The sequence below is a fragment of the Polyodon spathula genome, chromosome 2, assembly GCF_017654505.1.
Source record: "Polyodon spathula isolate WHYD16114869_AA chromosome 2, ASM1765450v1, whole genome shotgun sequence".
Taxonomy (NCBI): domain Eukaryota; kingdom Metazoa; phylum Chordata; class Actinopteri; order Acipenseriformes; family Polyodontidae; genus Polyodon; species Polyodon spathula.
The window spans coordinates 38,894,302-38,916,315 of NC_054535.1; the positions used below are offsets into that span (position 1 = coordinate 38,894,302).

The 22,014-nt window shown below is 34.5% G+C and overlaps 2 protein-coding genes across 2 annotated transcripts in view; one reads left to right on the forward strand and one right to left on the reverse strand.

Annotated features, from left to right (window-relative positions):
- Window positions 1-1,650: 1,650 nt before the first annotated feature.
- hacd4 (3-hydroxyacyl-CoA dehydratase 4) lies at window positions 1,651-11,576 on the forward strand. Its single transcript, XM_041221608.1, has 7 exons — window positions 1,651-1,795; window positions 3,687-3,793; window positions 4,909-5,036; window positions 7,694-7,806; window positions 8,339-8,445; window positions 9,225-9,356; window positions 9,841-11,576. Exons 1-7 carry the CDS (start codon window positions 1,791-1,793, stop codon window positions 9,921-9,923), a joined length of 675 nt encoding a protein of 224 aa, XP_041077542.1. The 5' UTR covers window positions 1,651-1,790; the 3' UTR covers window positions 9,924-11,576.
- A 25-nt stretch (window positions 11,577-11,601) lies between these two features.
- Window positions 11,602-22,014, reverse strand: part of focad (focadhesin) — a 95,791-nt gene continuing 85,378 nt past the window's right edge. Inside the window, exons 37-44 of the mRNA XM_041221620.1 lie at window positions 20,397-20,512; window positions 19,767-20,027; window positions 19,102-19,191; window positions 18,290-18,467; window positions 17,989-18,086; window positions 16,696-16,947; window positions 16,000-16,075; window positions 11,602-13,478 (exon numbers count right to left, since the gene is read on the reverse strand). Of these exons, the coding sequence (XP_041077554.1) occupies window positions 13,405-13,478; window positions 16,000-16,075; window positions 16,696-16,947; window positions 17,989-18,086; window positions 18,290-18,467; window positions 19,102-19,191; window positions 19,767-20,027; window positions 20,397-20,512 (1,145 nt within the window). The 3' untranslated portion in view covers window positions 11,602-13,404. The remainder of the gene's footprint in view (window positions 13,479-15,999; window positions 16,076-16,695; window positions 16,948-17,988; window positions 18,087-18,289; window positions 18,468-19,101; window positions 19,192-19,766; window positions 20,028-20,396; window positions 20,513-22,014) is intronic.

Consider the following 22,014-nt stretch of genomic DNA (forward strand, 5'->3'; position numbering starts at 1 on the left):
AGTGGAACGTCTAGAGCTGCTTGATCCAGCGGATGACCTGTCCCTCCGGCTCCTGGTGTTATGCCTAAAAGTGTCACTGCCAAAGAGTGTCACCTGGCAGAATTTGGCATCTGCAGGTACCAAATAGTGTCACATCGTTATTTAAACAGAGACAGTGTTTGGCAGTGACACTATCAATAAAAATCAACCCTTCACAGATTACATGCCAACAATATACTGTGAAACACGTAGTGCATTCTAATGTAATGTACTAACATACATGCACATTGTATTAGAACTTATGTATGGAATAATAGTGTGGTTATAGATGATCTACTGGCTCTCGTTACAGTACTAGTTCATAGCAACACCCTGCTCTCTCGGCTACATGGATGGGCCCTGGTGGCGAGGACTGGAGCCGAGTGGTCTACGATGAAGGAGACTGGGTTGGGGGCCCGCATTGCTCCATTTATGCAGGCCCCTTGGTGTTTCCATGTGGTTGCTGTGTCAGGCGTGGCGGTGCAGCAGCTGCTGAGTAGTGGCACCATAGGTGCAAAACATGGAGCAAATGTTGCACTGGAGCAAAAAGCTTTGAAAGTTGTTCTGTAAATGTTTCCCTACTTCATAACATCATTCTGGGTGCATTCAGAGCAGAACAGCGCAACACTTGCAACTGATTTGTTGTACAATAGTCTCTGTGCATAGGAACACTTCCTAAGAGAACACTTCGCCTAAAAGGACAACCTTGTGGTGAAACAGATTTTTCCAATTGTAAATGCTCCCGTTAAAGGAACAGGAACTTAACAAAAAAGAACACCTTCTTGGCACCGATAGCGATTCATTAAAAACCGATATAGTACTGTTTTGTAACCTGATATCTCATCCTCATCAAACTTAAATTAAATGGTTTATTCAGTCTTTTCAAGTGACTTGTCATGGCAAGAATGTCTTGAGGCACACTGTCTGGTTTATTCAATCTTTCAAGAATCGCCCACATATCATTTTTGTATTTTGATTTCCACAGTGCACCTCATCACAACAAATGACAAAACGCTCTGCTGTTTCTCTTGCTACAAAAAGTGAGTTGCTTCACCATTCAGTTAAATAATGTGGTGCATGTATTCATAATTAGCTAAATTAATTTCACAATTTACAGGTTTATCACAGTTTTAATTAAGAATCAGAGTCGGGTTAAATAGCAATCAACTACAACATAAAGGAGAGAGGGTCATAAGAAAAATACAGATCGAAAAGGAATGGGGGAGGGGCCCAAAAACTCGGGCCCGCAAACAGCTAGCAACGCTGGGTGTGCTATTACAACTTCCAAGTAACGGTGCCTCTAACATGCAACAGAATGTAAACAAACTGAACTATCAAAAGGGCTTTCTTCTTAATACTTAAAAGTAATTATGGGACACTGCTGCTTTAAATGTTACTATAATTAGGCTATTTCTGTAATTTATTTTAGATGCATGAGAAAATTTAAAAAGTATTCCATTTTGTTTGGATACTGTTACTGTTGTAGTGGAGATATGTATTCTATTATTTGTTTTTATTTTAGTTGAAAATGAAACTTTATTACTGAGCTACGTCCCAGGTTTAAGTATGCACTGTTGTAATTAAAATACTGTATAGTCTAATAAACGGTGCTCCAAACCAGAATTATGATTTTTTTTTTTTTTTTACTTGTTGCCAATAGTTGCCTGACGTCAGTTTACATCTAACCCTCCGTTTCACTTCCTCTAACTTGTGTTTTTAACAGAAGTTTGGGCAGTCTCTAATTCAAATCGGGATAAGACGAGTATCCAACAATGAGGTAAGGAATGTGATATTGTGTTTGCATATTTATTTTAAAACATACCCTGTTAGTCTAATACAATTCAAATCTTTTAAATGTTGTTTTAAATGCGATAACGTTCATAACATATTGTAAATACGTACTGAAATAATCCTCAGTGGCATTAACAGTCTTCGCAAATGCAAGTCTTACTCATAGCTGTATGGTAATGAGACAAGTTTGTTTTGTTGAAGTGTTGGCGTCCATTTCTCTTGAACTGCTGAAATCTTTTGTTACATATACACAAGACTCAGCTGCTTTGTCACTGTTTTGCATTATGTTTTAAATAAAATATTTATCGTCGCAACGTTTTCAGGGCTAGTCGCATTTTTTCCAATGTGGCCACAAGTTCAAAGCTTCAGTTCAATATACGAAAAGCTCTCCTTGTCAGATCACAATACCTTACAGATTGCATTTGGCATTTAACTGTTTTATCAGAACTAAAAACTTGTTGACAGGCCAGTTTGATTACATTCCCAAAATGTAAATATTTGTACTTTTATCTGATACAACTAGTAAACAGCATGGGACATAAAGCAACTGACTCAAAATTAATATTGACTTTTTTTTTTTTTTATGGAAATGTGTTTAACCAAGTAAATGATGATTTGGCCACTACATACTTTGCTTTTCATAGCTAATTCAGTGTTTGAAAACAATATAATTTTTATAGCAAACTTTCTTTACTTGGTACATACCAAAAGAGAATATGCTAACAACGAGGCAAAAAAGAAGTCTGCTAGATGATTAGCAGAGTAAAAAGCTTAACAAGTTCAATGTGTTCCTCTGTGTTTTCAAGTATTTTTAAATGTAGCACTATTGAGAGTAACATGCTTGCAAAACACTGCTACAATTTTAAGACTGGGATATTCTGCTGTTCAATAGATACAATTATTACATTCTGATCTTTTAATCCAGTAGAAGGATAGTTAAAAACATAGATCTGGGACATCAAATAGACAGAAGAAAGGTTACTATTGTTATCAAGCAAATGTTTTATAAATAAATAAATAAACAAACAAACAAACCCGGCAGAACACATGGCAGGAGATGAAAAAAAGGGTTAGGACAAACTCACCAAGTACAAAGATGAGCTGAAACACATTTCCTGCACCACTAAGTTAAAAATAAATTAAAAAAAAAAAAAAAAAATTAAGGGGGGCCAACAAAATATTAAAATGGGCCAGTAAAGTCCTGAATAAAGTGGCCGCATACTTTGTTCTTCATTCTTTGTGTTCGTATATTTAAAAAGTTATAGAAATGCAATACATATGATTAATTAATATAGTATAGTAGGACTTCATGTTTTAGTATATTTCGTATGTTGTAATGGTCAGATTGCTAAACATGAAAATTATTGCAAATATAAAACTTTTTTTTTTTCAAGCGTATACGATTGTAAAACATCGGTTCTTCCAGCTGTTTTCTTTTAATTAATCAGAAACCCCACCTGTTCTGGAAAAACAAAAACAAAAAAACAAAGGAAACAGCTGTTACAATCAAAACAATACAGTACACCAGTTGATTGTCCATGCATTGTTTTACAGTACAGTTTCAAGTAAATCTACATGTTAATTGTTTTACTGTTTCTGGCTGGTAGCACTTTTATTGCATAACCAGATATTATACATTTGCGAGAGTATTTAAGTATAACCACTTTAATTTAAAACAAGTCTTGTTGTTTCTGGTTTTGCAACACTTGTTCCTCTTCTTTTATGGTTACAGTGGAATAGCAGCTATTTGAATTCATGTGACTTTATCATCACTTGCAGCCTGAAATACTTTTTACAGAAGGGTTTTTTATTATTATAATTTTTTGATGCTGCACCGTTAAAAGCCAAAATGACAAATATTTTTCCTTTCCAAACAGGCACAATATCAGAATAATCTACCTTTTTATATATAACCTGCTTCAGTTCTGTGGACACTCCTGGATCTTTTCAAACATGACAGCGCGATTCTTTTCATTTGGGGAAGGTAAGATGACCACTGATTTAACACACACCTCCTTTGCTGTGAATATGAAACCAAAGTCAACATTTTATCATGTAGCGTGGACTTTTTTTTATTTATTTATTTATTTTTACTCCATTTAAAACAGTTTGCATTGGGTAGAGTAGAACTCTTGTGATTATTTTGTAATTACAGCATTTGAGCAAAATAAATAAATAATTGAAAACGTACATTGTCTGCCGAGTGTTTAAACTGCTATTGAATGTGAATTCGTTCAGGAAAGCTGGGGGTTGATAAGAGCAGAAGAAGATCATCGAATTTTGAGACTGCTCCTTGAATGCAGAAGCACCTGCCAATCGAGCACCTATTGTTAGCCCTCTACCATGGTCTGTCAGATCTGTTGCCTTGAAAGTAACATGCAAGAGGGCTATGCCTTTTTGAGCGATTTGTCAGCGATTTCATTTGCATAAAAAAAAAACAGACAAACAAAAAAAAAACAATGAGTTTGAGAAAAAGCCCACTTACTCAAAAGAGCTACACTTTGGCGAGTGTTTTTTTTTTTTTTGTCCAGGTGGTTTCAGCTCATGTTGAAACTGCATAGTAACACAAGAACACTTCACCTTCCCCTTTGTTATCTCATCCAGAGTAGAATCTGCACAGTATCAAAGAGATCTTAACCATTCACACAGCTTGATGAAGACACAAAACAGATACTAGAGTAGATGTCCATATATGTGGGAAGATAAGACGATAAGTGTAATGGAACAACACTAAAATATCATATGGTAACATACTGTTTTAGCTTAAAATATCTTTATCATAGATTATTATTATTATTATTATTAATATTATTATTATTATTATTATTATTATATACATATGTTAATACCACACATTTTTCATGTTTTTGTTTGCTATAATATCCAATGTATTTTTTAAATTAATAATAAACTAGAATGGTTGTAAATTTATAAGCAATGTATATGGTAACATTGACATATTGCTGCAGCAAAGTGTCACACTGTCATTAGCTGTTTTTAAAATAGAAACTTCCTTCCCCAGACAGGTTAAGCTGGTACAGGAGTAAGTAGGAACTTTTCAATTCAAAATACCCATAAACAAATATCTCCTTTCCTCAGTTGCCTTGGCAGATACCTTCTATTCCATTGGTGTTGTCATGAGCTTTTGCCAGTTATTGTCAATACTGGAATTGTGTCACATTTTGGATGGTATTGAAAATAGCTGGCTTCTACCAAGGTTTTTACAGGTATGTTGATACATTTTAATTGAGTTATTTCTTTATTTAATACATTGACAAGTTTCCCACCCTAAATGGTGGGTTAGTAGAAAGGGGTAAGTACAAAAACTGTCTTACATTATTTAAGGAGATGCCAACTGAGGATGAGGAAGGGTTGCACATGTTTATAAAATTATGAAGGTAATGAAAATATGTCTTGAAAATATTAACAGTGTCTTGTTTTTGGATTAAAAAACAAAACAAAAAAAACTGGTTATGATATTTGGAAATAGAATTTACTTTCTTTTTCAGTCAATTTTATTTTCGCTAGACGGTAAAAAAAAAAAAAAAAAAAAAAAAAAAAAAAAAACTTTCACCACTCGCCATAGACTGAATCATCAAGCAAAATTTAGGCTGAAGCCTTTGGGATTTAACATCACTGGGTCATAAAGGAGGTACTGTCTCCTGCATTGGAGTTTACCATCAAATTCGTTTTCTGTGCTTTATGGAGTTTGCAATCCAGGCCTTGTGGAAGTTGGTCTTGAAAGTTACGTGCTTTACACTAGACATACTGGAGGTATGCAATAGGATTTCTTCATCGACCAGTGGAAAACACTTCCAAAGGATGCATAACAAACCACTTATAAGTTTGGATCACCTTACAACCAATTATTTTGCAGAAGTTATGTGAAGGCACTGCTTTTTATGAATTCGATAGCAAAACACCGAGTTTATCATACATGCTGCTGTTGATGTAATCACGTAAAGTAAATGGCCCGTGTTAAGCTTTTCACCACTTGATTGGTAATGAGGCAATGCACAATTACATTACTTAGTTACTGGACTCCTCCACAGATCAGGAGCCATGCCAAACATATCCTGGAAATCATTGTGTATTTCCGTTAACACCTTCTTACTAAATCTGAAACCACTCCTATTTTAGTTGCTCATATCTGATAAACCATTTCAGAAACACTTATCTCCATCCTATATTAGTACAGGGTTTTGGGAGGTTTTTCATGCATTGTATTTACAGAACAAGTATAGAGATACACATGCTTCCAAAGTGGTATTCAAGCAAATATGTAATTGATCATAAAAACAAAGCAGACACAGCTGTTTTAAATGTATCTGCCATGTTTTCACATATATCAGGGTTATTAATAAATAATAAACTATCAGAGTTGGAAAAAAATTGTTCATATTGATTTTTACCGTTTACCTATCACGTGGTAATTCAGTGACAAGAAGTAACCCCAGTGAACTGGGAGCCCACTACACAGGGTCTTTGCAACTTATCCAGTATGAAAAATATGTATGCAGTATATTCTTCCAAACTTGGCTCATAAAATGTTTTGAAAAATCTATGTGCTGTTACTTATTATTTGGTGTATACAAGTACTCTGCAACACACTCATTTCCAGGATGCATAATACAGTCTGTATTGATGTCTGTGGGGATCAAACACCATGTCATATTTACAGAGTTGGAAAAGGGAAGGAATGGAGGCTGGACAATTTTGGGCTTCTTATCTCATTCATATTACAATCTACCAGCCTCAGTGTTTAAACAGTAAAACAGTTCAAACAGAAAACAGGTCTATAACAAAAATAAATTTATACATAGGTAAATTCTTACAGCTAAATAAATGTAATACAACTCACCCAACAGATCAATCAATGAGTCAATCAATGAAAACATAAACAGAAAGCAAAGTGAAGAGCAGAAGACATTGTAGGTAAAGATACACAGGTATAAAAGCATAACTTATATTAAGGCTAGTATTTTCATTGTCAGTGACACATCAATGTTATATGTATGCAGTATTTAAATGTCAAATCATTATTATGATTGCCTTATAATGCTGCCTAATCTACAGCAATATGTTTTGTCATCTTATTCATAGTTCTACACTATATGTAATACAGCCAATTTAGTGTGGACTTTTTTTTTTTTTTTTTTTTTTTTTTTTTTTTTTTTTAGCAGACAAGCAGATAGCAGGATAGTTTAGTTTTTAATCGTTTTAGGTAAGTGAAGAAATATTTTCTGTACTATAACTGTAATAATCATTTGTAACAACACTGGAAGCTTACTTATGCAATGTCCTGTGAACTGTAGACATAAATCCGTAACATACACGTTAGTAAAATACATTTTGTGCCTTGTGCCAAAAAAAAAAAAATTCAATAAAGATAAAGATGGAGGAAGTGCAGGGAGTACTCCAGGGTACCACGTTTAGTGTCACATGCTGCTTCACAATTATACATTGAGGGAGTAGCCGGGACTTCATCATTACAGATGGACGAGCAAACACCAAAATTACAGAATGCAATCAAGCTGCACTACCTTTTTACATGTAGTATTCCATGTTCATTTTAAAGACTGCAATAAAAAAGGTTACATGATATATAGTAAGTAGTTGGTTCAGAGCACATATTGTTCACTCATTCAGAAACATGTTGCATTACATGAACAATTTATTATCATAATTGAATAGGTTGGAGAGAACAGATCATTTATTTACTGTAAGAAAAGTTTGAAATGATTGAACAAGGACACACTCAGTGCACTTCAACATAGATAATCACTCCATGACTCTCTTATATAGATCAAAGAAACCCCAAGAATGTAACTTAAAAGTTACACAATCACAGTGTTGAATTTCAAGTTGAATTTCTCATTCACAGGTGCTGGAAAGAAATGTTCTTTTGTTTGTGGTAATTGCTAGCCAGGAAGAGGTTCAAAGCAAATATATCGTGTGTGTTCTGTTTTACCTGTGGAGTATGCTGGACCTATTGAAGTAAGCGGTTATATTTTTTATGATGTATCACACAGTATTCATAAAGCATTAACATGCCAGTGCAAGCACATACCGCAGTTTACCGTATAGGCTGCTGCTATATTATGCTTTACAGTCTTTAAACCGGTGTCCTGTCTAAAAGTCCCTTCATTTTGGAACAAAAGGGTTTCCATAACAAAACAAATGTACAAAGAAAATGTGTGGGTGTGTGGGTGTGGTTTCCATAAACTGACTTCCATTTTTGAACAAAAGAAGTAACATTACTGTAGTGGAAGCACACTGTATATTTATTACCAATACAGAATGTTTTCAATGACGTAAAAAGGTGATCTGCCAACGGGAGGAAGCAAAATCATTTAGTCTAAAGAAATTCTTAGAAACTAAGATTCAGTCATCTTCAATATTTAGTAGAATAATAATACTGGTACAAGTTTCTGTTTTAGACAATGCTTGCAATAAGTTTTATTTAATGCACTGTATGCGTGTAATGGATGTACCCTTTTTTTTTTGTTTATGTGTTTACTATGTGCAGATATCCCTATGACCTTCTATCACTTATCAGCACTCCATTTTATACTATTGCATGGATCAGACACACCCTTTGCATCCCATTATATCCCCTAGCAATACTGGCTGAAGGTAAGTACAAATGGAAAAGTAGTTTATGTAACAGGTTGTGTTACTATGTTTATTATTAAAGGTGAATCGTTTTGTAGTAGGAATGTATGCGTCTCCTCTCACAGATTTACCCAACGCTTAGATAGATGACTAGCCTTAGGTTATGTTTCATAGCAAGTCTGAGTTAACCCTGGTCAACTGAACTCATTGCCTTCTATAATGCATCTACTCATAATACAACACAAACACAATCTACCAACTAAAAAAAATAAAACATCCATGCAGCTTTGTTCTGAATGTGTTCTGAAGTTTTACCATTTCCTGTAACAGTATCAGTACTAAACAGTTGCTGCCAAAAGTTACACATTTATTAAGCTGAATCAGCAATCTTATTATCTTACTGAAAGCACTTGGCACTATTTTTTCTGGCGTATGTTATAATAGCAAACATAGCTTTCAAAGAAAGATTAAACTAGTCTGCCTTTTTAACTCCTTACTTATCACTTTCACAAATAAATTGTCTTTTTCACCTTAGGGAGGCAAGAAAGGCACTTGCATTTACCCATAAATGTCCATAAGTCAGGATCTCACACTTACTTAAAACAAGCCATGTGCAATAGTTAAATGCATGGTTTCTTTTGGATTTAAGGTTTGTGTTTGACTCTTATGTCAAAACTGAAAATGCAATTAGACATTTTCTTAATGCTTACATTTAGCTGACTGCTGTATCCAAGTAATGAAGATATAACATTGTTTTAAATTATCACTAAATGTTTTTTTGGTTTTTTTTCATTTACTAGTTGTTACCATTTACCAGTCCTTGCCGTACTTTGAAACCTTGGGTACCTTTTCTTTTGAGCTGGCATTTCCAGTGCCCCTTTTCATCCATTTTACATATGTGCTACAGTTCTACATGCCAGTACTTGCTATTGGTAAGTTACATATTTTGCAGTAGTACTATTTATATATTACAGTATACAGCAAATACTTAATCTTTCATGTAAGCACTCTGATAGTAACATGAACATAAAATCAGTTGCTATAGTCTATATACTTATTTGAAATAATGTATACTGTACCAGTCAATAAAGTTGCTTGCATACTGAGTTATATCAAAGCTATATAGGTTGAGTGCTGTTGATGTTATTTCCTGAAGTACAGCCTTTCCTATTACATTTGAGTTATTCAAACTAACAAGTAAAAACTCTAGATTACTTACAAGCACTTAAGTAAGGCGTCTGAGTTGTTTATGTCTGGTTTGTTAACTGCATTTGGTGTGGGCGAGACAACAATTTACAAGTAAAAAAAAAAAAATCCAAGCCCTGATTCAAGTACGATGTCAGGTACCTCAAAGCACACATGTAGTAATGCAGTTCAGTGAAATAATCATAACCTCTTCTGTCTACTGTATTTTAGGAGGAGGCATACATGTTAGTAATTTATTGCTGGAAAGAAGCCAACACTTGGGAGACTACAATAAAGAAAAGAAAAATAACTGATTAAATAGCTGCTTAAAATATACACTGCTGAAGAACCAAAACCTTTCTTCAGAAGATCAACCTGAATGACATTTACTGGATTGATTTTGTGAAAGAACGTCCATGGATGCTATTTTCTTTACATAGTACTTTATGTGCTTGAATACCAGGGTTTTGGTAGACTCAGTTTATGATGTCAAACAAAGTCTTTCGGTATTCTTTTTACATATTTGTAACAATTCAATAATATGAACCCTACTCTAAAACACACTAGAATATAAAGTGATGCAATGTCCATGGTTACCACTGTATTGTTATGGAGGGTTTATGAATACTCTGTATCTTCATGTTACTAGCAACCCAATTTTAAAATAAGCAAGTTGCGGTAGCAAAAAATGTTGCCTTTTTTCTATGAAAAACTCCAGTTTTGTAACAGGGCTTGCTGTGTCTTTTCATACACCGTCACAATTATTTAACACAACTGGAAACACAGATATTGATTCTATTCTATTAGATATGTGGTACACTACCTTTACATAAGTCTCTCAGTATCTGCAATGTTCAGGATTCTGAGAGCTCTATTGAGGCTGTTTAGCCCATGCAGCCTCCACAGTCTATGTTCGATTCCCTTAGTGATCTTTGAGGAGCTGCCCTTGGCCATGTTCGATTTCGCACTAGGAGTCCCTTCTTAGCTATTTAACTACGACGTTCCGTCATTAAACTCCATCAATCTTCGTATAGAGACAGTCAAGCCCTTTGAGAACCTGCCAGACTGGTCTCTGTTTACTTACACAGAATGATTGATAGGCTGTTCACTTTGAAGATAGTGGATTTGATTGGTGTGACAGCTGTCACTCTCTCAGACCCACATTTCCAGATCGCCTGCACTATTTTTTTCTGCCCAACAATAACTTTCAATTTTTATATTCCGTTTTAAAGGACAACAAAAACATCTAGTACATGTAAATAATAAACGTTGTGATATTCTAAACCAGTGGTAGACAATGGCGGCTGGCATTGCTGCATCAAGGACTGAGCTAGAGGGGAACTTCATTTTAGTATTAACGCAAGGGGACTGTCATGGGGGATTCTCTGTATGAACGTCATATATTTACTGCGAGTAAGCAGAAAATTAAGTGTTTTGCAATATTGATTCCAAAGTACAGTACTTGCTGATTGCGATGATACCTTTATGCCTCACTATGGTACTGGAATCCTCATATGATAGACAGGAACGCAGAGTAACATAAAACACAATGCTTCATTGCATAACAATTGGTCCACTCTGCAGCTGCCTGCAGGTCATTTGGTCTGCCGTCAAATTTAATTGCAGACCACTGTTCTAATCTTTAGAAATATGTGTATTCAGAAGTATATACATGTATAAACTGTAAAATCCCATGTACATTAATCTCTGTATTTCACGGTGTATATTGATTCTTTCTGTATTTCACTGTGTATATTGATTCTTTCTGTTTTTTTTCATTGTTAGTGCGATAGTGACAGTTTATTATAGACATATACAGTACATGTAAAACACAGATAGAATGTAATCCAACTAGGAGGAGACACTGAAGGATTCCTATGTTTTTTTTTTTGTTTTACTTCTAAATCTGTATTGTAGACGCACATATGTAATAATGAAATGTAGAAAGTAGGGAATGGCGTGTTTTTATTTATTTATATATATATATATATATATATATATATATATATATATATATATATATATATATATATATATATATATATATATATGTTATAACTTTATACATTTACTTACCTTCAGCCTAATTATGGTCATAACAGCGACATGATGTTGGTTTGGTTTGACCTGTTCAATTCAAATCATTATTTATAAACCTTATTATCTGAATGTCTGTATAAGTAAAACATGATTTTTGTTTTGTGAACTTGAATTTACTCAATTATGTTTTTGATACCAGTGTCACAGTCCAGTATGGGTGACAAAATATCATACTTGTTTTTTTCAATAAATATTTTAATCAAACCTTTTTCAATTTCAGATAGCACATTTTATAGTGAATGAATCACAAGACCTGGCCTTTATTATGATGTTGATTTATTATGATTTCTAGTTACGCTATTATCTTTTGGCATGTGATAAACAGTAAAAATAACTGGGTGGAGTTTTTAATAAAAGGAGATGAACAACATATCTGCAGCCAGATACAGTAGAAGACTGAGTAAAAGATTAGCAATTTTCTTTACCCTCCCTCCCTCCCTCCATCAACCACTAGAGACGCGCCACACTACTCAGTGAATTGTCTATACATGCTCTAAATCACAGAATTTATTTTATTTTTTAAAGCAGTGTGTATAAGAATACATATGATTGTCAAATACATGATGGGTACATTACTAACAGTGCATGCTTTACATTCATAACTCACCATTGTCAAAACACTGGCATTAAGCTTTGTTAAACAAATGAACATTTACCCTAGCTTGTAAACAATGATTTCCTCTACCTGCAAGTAACTGGGGGAAAAGATTTGGTACTGCAGTCAAACTAAAGTGATCGGTAGCTGGCAGAAATAGGCCCCGGTTGTGCACTTTAAGAGACACATGTTATAGTAAACTTATATTTTCATTTTAAAACATGATATTACATTAGGTTAAAGAAAGTTCTTGGTTTCCATACCTTGGAAAATCTGTCCCGTTTGTCTGTCCTAATTTCACAAAGATTTTAATGAAAGCATGTTAGTCAGTAGGGGAAGCAGGTGGTAATTAGGGGACGATTTCTGAAAGCTCGGGTTGCAAACAGAGATTTCTTTGACCTAGAGCAGTGCCAGATATCATGCTTTAAGATAAAAACACATGTTAAATGTAACGTGTTTCTTTCAAAACTGACCAATATAACAAATGGAAGTGCACAGCAGGTAATTTATGGAATTATTTCGTTAACTACAATCACTTGGACAGCAACATCACAATATACATTATAGTATCAAATACAAAATGCATGGCAGATAGAGGTTTACCTTTCTTTCACTACTTCTAAATAACTATCAGTTTCAGAATGTACATACACATCTGTATATGCTGGGCACCAATTCACTAATCGACACCTCCCCCGTGGTACCCCCTTGAACATCACAAAACATATACATAATCGTAACAACTGAATGACAGTTTTCAAGTACAAATTATAGTGAGGCTGCAGAAGGTGCAACTGAGTTATGTTTTCAATCACCTGGTGGCATATGAGCCTAAATCTGCAATATTTGTAAAATTCATTTTCTGAACATTGGCCTGTTTTTAATGTTGTTTAACAAACAAAATACAAGCAATTAGACCTTAGCCCAGAACCCACACACATCTTAACCCCTGGATCAATCTTTTAAAACACCCAAGATGCTTTAGGTCACCAAAGAATATGCATGCGAGCGGCACAGCGTTCAGTATATTCTCTCTCATGGGGATTGTAAGCTTCCGGGATTGTTACCCAATCCTAGGTAATTGGAGTAGGACTGCACAGCTACCAGCCGTAAGCCCTGGTCCACACTGCTTTCTTTTTGAACTCGGGGAGAAACCTTAAGGCTAAAAGAGCAGCTGGACAAAATACATAAAACAATAAATTTAAAAAAATGCTGCACTGCTTTTCACACAAGGTATAACTTTTACTGTTAGTTTTTTTTTTTTTTTTTTTTGTATTTGTTATAAACATACTACACACAAACAACTTTACATGAATCAAAATTAATATTTCGGTTAGTTTTAATCATATATAATATATCATATATAAATATATATATATATATATATATATATATATATATATATATATATATATATATATATAATAGCCAATTAGTGCGCAATTAAAAATCAGTTTTAATAAAAAGCTGTTCTGTGCAAACTGTTCAATGTAATGCTTTACTATGCAGTCTGAATAAAAGGAAAGTTGTCTGTCATGTACTGTAAGTAAAATGAAGGCAATAATTTAGGTATCCATTATAAGTAGTTGCAGAATACAGTTGGTAGTAAAAAAAATTTACATACCCCAATGGAAATTTATAATTTCTAGAAATTTCTTGAAAATAATTACAGGAAACATCTTTTTTAGCCAAAGTTTTGCTTTTGTGGATGAGGAAAAAAAGTTACACGAAATAGATGTCTACAATTATTTATTTCAGCAATTTTTGGCAAAACTCCAAAAATGCTAATTCAAAAGTATTCGTACCAACAAGGAAAATGTAATTAATAGCAAGTTGAGGCACCTTTAGCAATAATAACGAACATCTGATTAGGATATTTGTCAATGAGCTTTTGGCATGATTCTTTAGTGATTTATTTATTTATTTATTTATTTTTTTTACCATTCTTCAACACAAAATTGTTCTAGGTAATTCAAATTCTGAGGACTTCTCTTATGCAAAGCCTTTAACTCATAAAAAAGATTCTCAAATCAGATTTAGACCGGGGCTTTAACTACCCCACTCCAGAGCTTTGATTTTATTCTTCTTTAACCATTCTGAAGTAGATTTTGATGTGTGCTTTGGATCGTTGTTGTGTTGGAACATCCAGTTGCGCTTTAAAGCAAGTTTTGTAGTGGAGGGTTTCAGATGATTGATATCTTTTGATATGCTACGGAATCAATTTTACCATGTATTGGAACTACACTTCCCATGCCATTAGAGGAAAAAACAGCTCTATAGAAGTATATTACCAACTCCATGCTTGACAGTAGGTATGGTGTTCTTTCCTTTATATGCCTCTCCAGACTTTCTCCAAACGTAACAATTATCAGCATGACCAAACAGCTCGATTTTTGTTTCATTTTTGACCAGAACTCATATCCACTATTCAAATGCTGTTTTGCAAACTTTAAGCGATTGTCCTTGTGACACTTACCTAAGAGTGGCTTTTTCCTTGGCCCGAGACCTTCACCATGCAATACTGGACCTCTGTTTGAAATGGAAACCCCAGTCTCACTTGCAACCAATTCACCTTAAATATCTTTGATAATTAATCTCGGATTGTTCTTAACCTTCCTCATAATTCTTCTACTTGATCTTGGTGAAAGAACCTTCTTTCTTCCAGAGCGAGAGAGCATTGTGACAGGACCATGAGTCTTGTGCTTCTTGATAATAGAAACAATAGGTTAAATTTGGATACTCAAATGCTTGGAAATCTTCTTGCATCATTCTCCAGCTTTATGACAATAAATGATTTTCTGCATATGGTCTTCAGATAGCTTTTTACATTTTCCATTAGAAATTATTGGAAATTACAGCAATCATCTTATGCTTAACCCTTTTATACTCTAACAATGTTCAGGAGGCTAAGTGGTCCAGTGGCTAAAGAAACTTGCTTGTAACCAGTAGGTCCCTGGTTCAAATCCCAGCTCAGCCACTGACTCATCGTGTGACCCTGAGCAAGTCACTTAACCTCCTTGTGCTCCATCTTTCGGGTGAGACGTTGTTGTAAGTGACTCTGCAGCCGATGCATTGTTCACACACCCTAGTCTTGTATCTTGTAAAATGCTTTGTGATGGTGGTCCACTATGAAAGGCATTATATAAAGATTATTTTATTTTCCTACAAAAAAGCTTTTGCTCCAAAAGATTTTCCCTAAAATTCTTTGTTTGAGAAATGTCTAGAAATTATAAAATTTCCATTGGGGTATGTAAACATTTGACTACAACTGTATAAAAATTATGCAATAATAGATATCATAACATGTACAAAATGTATATAACGGATAAATAAAGTGCTGAGTAACTTTCATTAAAAAAAATATTTGTAAACAAATGAGTTATTCAGTTCTACTCTGCAATATGCACTTGCCATTAGATAAGAGTGGAATACAGGGTCTTTCATGAATGCCTGGTAATGCCTTGTTAGCATGCAACTATGCAAGAACTTGTCAATAAAACACCTGGCTTCAGTCTTCATTTTGTTTTAATTAGTCATTTAAAATAATAACCACAAAAGGCCAAAATGGAGTATTCAGAATTTAGTTTTACTAAATTAATTGTACTGTTAAAAAACTGGGATAATTTTGTTAGGTATCAATTGACTCAATACTGCACTGTAGCAAGGCAACATGTAAGCAAGAATTCAAGTCTTACCTTTTACAGTTTTAATAGACGTTTCTGACAGACCGTCTTTAGGACCTTCCATTATTCCAATGAACCAGTCTATAAACTGAAACAAAACAATTGAATATAATTGAAGTTTCACAGCTTATTAGTACCTTGCAAACCTTAGTTAAAGTATATGAAGAGTTAATGCATTTACAGTGGTACCACATTTTGTTTCTTTGTGTTTACGTTACACAAACCTGCAAGCCGCAATACTAAAATATTTTCTGTTCTCTGTCTAAGTATGTTTATATTGTAGATTCTTGGTTTTCCAAAAAGCATTGTTGATATGACAAAATTGGACTGAATCTAACTTGAAACTAGGAGGCTTTAAAATGTATATATTAGCTAACAAGTGATAGAAGTAACTGGGAAATGCATTTACTTTTTTGTGTGTTGTAAACAGGGTATGCACTCAGGTCCTCTGATACAAAATTCCAAGAGACAAGGATATTGGGGGAAAGGGCTTTTTGCCATAGAGGCTCATTCAATTTGAACAGGTACAGTCGCCCAGACACTTCAAAGATACAAAGTGTCGAACAGATTTTAAAAATTAAATAAATGTTAATAGAATGTATGTACTGTGTTAACTTCCAGTGAAATCAGACAGCTCGACATTATCTTCATAAATAGAAGATTATGAGTGTACAAGAGGATAGCAGAACCGACAAACTGGAGTCTTACCTTTTGGGTTTGGCCTTTCCAAGGTTCCTTAGCCAGCAAAAGTTGAATGCTGTATGGAAGAACTGTTAAGCAATGCTGCACCGAAAGTGCATCAGCTGAGTGTTTGCTAAAAACAGCTTTGGGGCTGTTGGTACATGCAGTTTCTTGTTTCCTTAACAACCACTTGGCACTGACTCCAAGAAGCAAAGGTGAGGTATGGTCAGCCCATGACACAACAGCAGCAGAAAATATCTGAAGAAGGAAATCTGTTGCCTAAACAGGAAGTGCAGAGTGGTTACCAAACAGAAAGGCTGAAGCCTATGACACACACAAACTGTCAAATAAATGAAACTGCATGAAATCTGTACTGTGCATTTAAATTACACAAAGAGATAAGGCTGTGCGGGCCACTGTGGTGCATCCCTTGTATCGAAGAGGCTGTAATAGGGCAGAATATAAAGGAAAATTATTCGGAACCGCTATATTCGTTCCATCCTTCATATATATAGCGAATAAAAAAATACTGTCGCCTTTTAATCTGTAAACAGGTGAGTTTTGTGTGGCCGATGCAGATCCATATTATAAACACATTTGCATAGCAATAGTGTGTAACGTCTTCAGGTAGGGTTAAGGTGACCATATGGCTCCATGTTCAGAGGAACAGTTTGGGATAGTTCACGCTTTTCAAATCACAACCCAGTGCATTTGGGTATGTTTTACCTGTCTGAGGTACCATTCTTACCTTTAAGAGAAGCAGGACCAGAATGCATTGGGTTGTGAGTTATAAAGCCTGAACTATCCCAAACTGTCCCGCTGAGCACGGAACAATATGGTCACCTTAAGTAGGGTTTTAAAAAAATACCTCGTTACAATTCTTCGATCTATTGCTGTTGAGGTTTAAAAGTTTTAAATTGAGATGAGGCAAAACATACATGATGATAATTGCCTTTGAGTCGAAAGCACTCTGCAGAACCTAATGACATAATTTGAGAGCGTTGCCATGTTCAAATGAAATGTCGATTTCGTTTTTTTTTTTTTTTTTAGACCCTACATTAAGATGTTACACTACAGATTAAAAGGCAATAATTGGTTTTTCATTGAAAGCACTTTGGAGATTATACACACAGCACAACCTAATTGTGTGCTTTAAAAGTTTAACCGGCTTTCAATTGAAATGTGTTAGTTCAGTGAGCCCTTAAAGGAAAATTATTTGGAACTGCTCTATTTGTCCCATCCCTAATTATTTATATATAATAACTATTAATATAATAACTTGCTAAATTATTTCCTGCCACTATATGACATGTATATTACCTGCTTGATATCTTCATGCTCCACAGGGGTTGATCGATAAGCAACATTTCTGATATGGCCCATTAATTCTAAAAGCCATTCCATTCTGTTTAGAACTCCTGAAAAAAATGCAAGATCAATTCTAAGAGGTGCATCCACTTAAAAAATAAGCTTAATGGACCAGAATGATTACCACTGAGATGAAATATATTTTATCCTCTATGCTTAGGATTTGAAATAATAACTTTTATGTTTTTTTTTTTTTGTGTGTGTTGTTTTTAATCAAAAGCAGCTCATATAACTGTATGTATCAGACTCATACCTGTATTTGGGTTGGCTGCAAGGCGTGCCTGATAAAAACTCTGTAGCAACATCCAGCAGACTGACTCTTTCTGGCTATCACCCAAGGCAGCAGCAATGACATCATTCAAACACAGCAGTGGGACTCTGCCCTGAGAGACCAGGTAGGCCCTGATGAGGGATGTCTTCATAAGGTTATCCTGCAATGAAAACATCTCAACAATAGGAACCCATAAACACAAAAAAATATACAAAAAAATGGGACTAACTTCATTCATGTTGCTAATAATTACTGTACCAATAAGGGGGCGGGGGCAGTTATGTAGATATCACATCTTTATTTGGTTAATCTCTACATTCTAATCGATCACTTTTTTAAAACCTTGCTTTAGACTGCTACAGCATGCTGATTGGTAATTAAAGACAGACATTCATGGTTACTTCATACTTTAACTTTGCACATCAATTTCTGTGCCCCTCAATTATACAGTGAACTTATTTTCCAATTTACCAGAACCCCTTTTATTTAGTTTATGTACAGTTTGCTGCACATTATTTGCATTACTGAACTATAACAATTATTAACAAGGTTTATTAAAAGAAAAATGAATGGCACAAACTTTCATAGTACTGTATAAGTGATAATAACATTTCTCAGAAATGCCTTAGTTACAAGCTCTTATATCAACATATTGCTATGGCCTGTTAACCAACTAATATCGCTTATAACTCACTTTTTTTTTTAAGGTACCAATTGTTTGTTTGTTTTCTGAATTAAAGACAAGTCTTTGCATTCCGAAAACAAAGGTCTGAGAACTGATCACATAGATTTACCTTGGTGACTTGAGTTATTCTGTCAATTTCAGTGTCTGCCATCTCCGACAGGCATTTAGCAATTTCCAAATAGAGACCGACTTCACTGTCCTAGAAATGGAATAAGAATAGAAAACACTTTACAAACAAAATACGGCATTGTATTCAAATAAACTGTTACTACATCATAGGGGTTGACTTGATCAGCCTATATTGTGCCAGAATGTATTAGAACATTTTACAGCACCAGGGAATCCTTCCTACTGCAATTCAAGGGGGAATTCTGGGATAGCTGTGGTATATTGTGATAGGGATCAGTTGTTGATGTAGCTGTGGCTTATCCTTGCAGGGTACTGGTTATTTAAATCATTCCCATACATAACCAAATTCACAGATTCACACTTTACTCAAAGACTGAAAATGTAAGAACTGTAATAGACTTCAATAACGTAACAACTGTCACTGGCATTTGTACCTTGGGAAGTTGTAATTTGGTATGCTTTCTAGAATGCGTACCCTATTGTGTATTGAAGTGGCATGACAACACAGTAAATAATTCTGCCGCTAGTTTAAAAATACAATTCTTTGAATTACGGGAATAGTTTTGGGTCAGATTGAATTCAATGATATTCTGCATTACGAGTTTTTATGCCCTTGAACTTTAGACACAAGCACTGCTCAACTACCTGAATTTCATTTGGTAGCAGCTGGAAGATTTTTTCTGTGGTGTTGCAGAGTATGCCCCAGCAGTACTGCGCTGGGTTGGGCAGCTTTGCGGCTTGGACAAGCCCTTCCAGGACTGACAGGCACAGGCCTGGGTACTGCAGCCTGTTCTCTGCTGTGAAGTGCTGAACTGCCAACGCCTCCACATATGACTGCAGTTTGTCATCAGGGACGTGTTTCATCCAAAGGGAAAAAGACTGGTAAAGGTAGCCTCTTGTCTTTAGCTAGAAAAAATAGAACCTGGTAATTTAACAAATCATCTCTAAAAGAAAATACTTTCAGAATAGAAAAATGTATGTTAATTAAAAGCACTTAATTGTCAATTTAGATTTTAAAAAGTAATCAAATTGGATCACTTTAGTAAATTCCACCAAGTAATTCAGGAGATTTAGGCAATCTGTAGATGATCTGAAGCAACTGTTAATAATGTTTCTCAATGTCTTTCATTTATATATTCATATTGATAAAATAAATAATAGATTCAAGTAAATTCGAGATGCAGGCTAAAATGCTGAAGTTTACTCAGCGGAAGCAGGGCAATAAGTCTCACGAAATAATGCAATAACTTGGCTGTAACACAGTGTATTACTCACACTGACACTGTAAACAAGAGGTGGTGCCAGCCACATTCCTAGAAACATAGAGGCACTCTGGGATGACTGGGATTGGCTCACAGCTAGCTCAATGCAGTGTTGCTGGATGTCTTCACCTAAGAGGCAAAATACACATAAAAAGTTAACTTAAATGTTTATAGCTATGAAAGTATACTTTTGTTTTGTGCAAGTCTCACCTTTACTCAGATGTTTTGTTTAATCTCTTAATGGCTGTTGAAAAAACATTATATACCTGTATATTTATATAAAATCTTTATACAGTAATAACCCCCTAGCAAGAATGCATAAGATTAAATATACAGGTTAAAAATGCACACAGTTTAAAAGTGTGTGTCGCTAAGCCAATCAAGTTGGTTCAGAAATTAATAAACAATTAAGTTTTTTTTTCTCTTCCTTCTAAAATAGGGAGCATTCACATTGTACCCAATATTGTATTTTTTCACATTTAACATTTAAATCTAATCTTTCAACAGGAATACAAATGTGTGTGTTTTTATTTGGAAATAAATGAAAATATATATATATATATATTAGACACACACCCACACACACACACACGTCATAGGCGTCAGGTTTTTGGAAAACATTTCCCTATATCAGATTTGAAATAACAAGTCCAACCGTTTATTATTGGTAAAAAAAAATAAAAATAAAAAAGCACTCAATTCAAGACATTTTTGGGGTGACAATGTGATGAGAGCAAATAGGTTTCCATTGCCAAGCATTAGGCATAACTGAGCTAAACCAGCCTGTGCTGTGCACCAGTACTTAAAAGGATATAAAAAATATCAGAAATACCAAATGCTTGTTTACAAATGTATTTTATTATTTCTACATACTCTCCGATTGACTTTTATAGTTATGGATGTTTCACTGTATAAATATCATAACCATTTTGAGACTGTATCAAATACAATAACAAATAAAACAAAGCCTGCCATTAAGTTATCTTTGGAATAGCACTGTCATGGAAGTTTAATGACTTGTGCTAAAGCTGGATGAAAATGCCCATGGCGTTACTTGTTTGTTTGTACCTGTGATATAAAAACACAACACTGCTTGACAATTTGTATAATTTTTTTCTAATAATCAAGGTAGAGATGTCTTTAATCTGTTACTGGTTAAGAACGTATGTTTGGGCATCCAATTAATTTTTTTGGATAATGCATTCTACTGAGTAATTCAAATTGCATCAGCATAAGCCCATTAAACTAATTGCAACACAGGTATTATATTATTATGTCGTGTGCATAAACAACAAACAGAATAATGAGTGCCTGATTTGGGATTCCATTATGCTCCTATGTCTAGAAGTATAATTACAGTACACATTTATAGTAAATCAAAGCACATCATGTTATGTGAGAGCACAGTACAGTAATGGTGGTGACTGGTTAACTGAGCTTTCTAAACAATATCAATATCACTTTTGTAATAGTTGATATGATGGTTCATAACTGAAATAGCAGACTTAGCAGAGGGTGGAAAAAAATATATAGTCGGCAATACACCCTGTATAACAGATTTTTCTATAAATGTTTACTTACATTTATGGAAGGGCAAACAGTACCCCCTGCTGTTTCTGATTTTAATACCA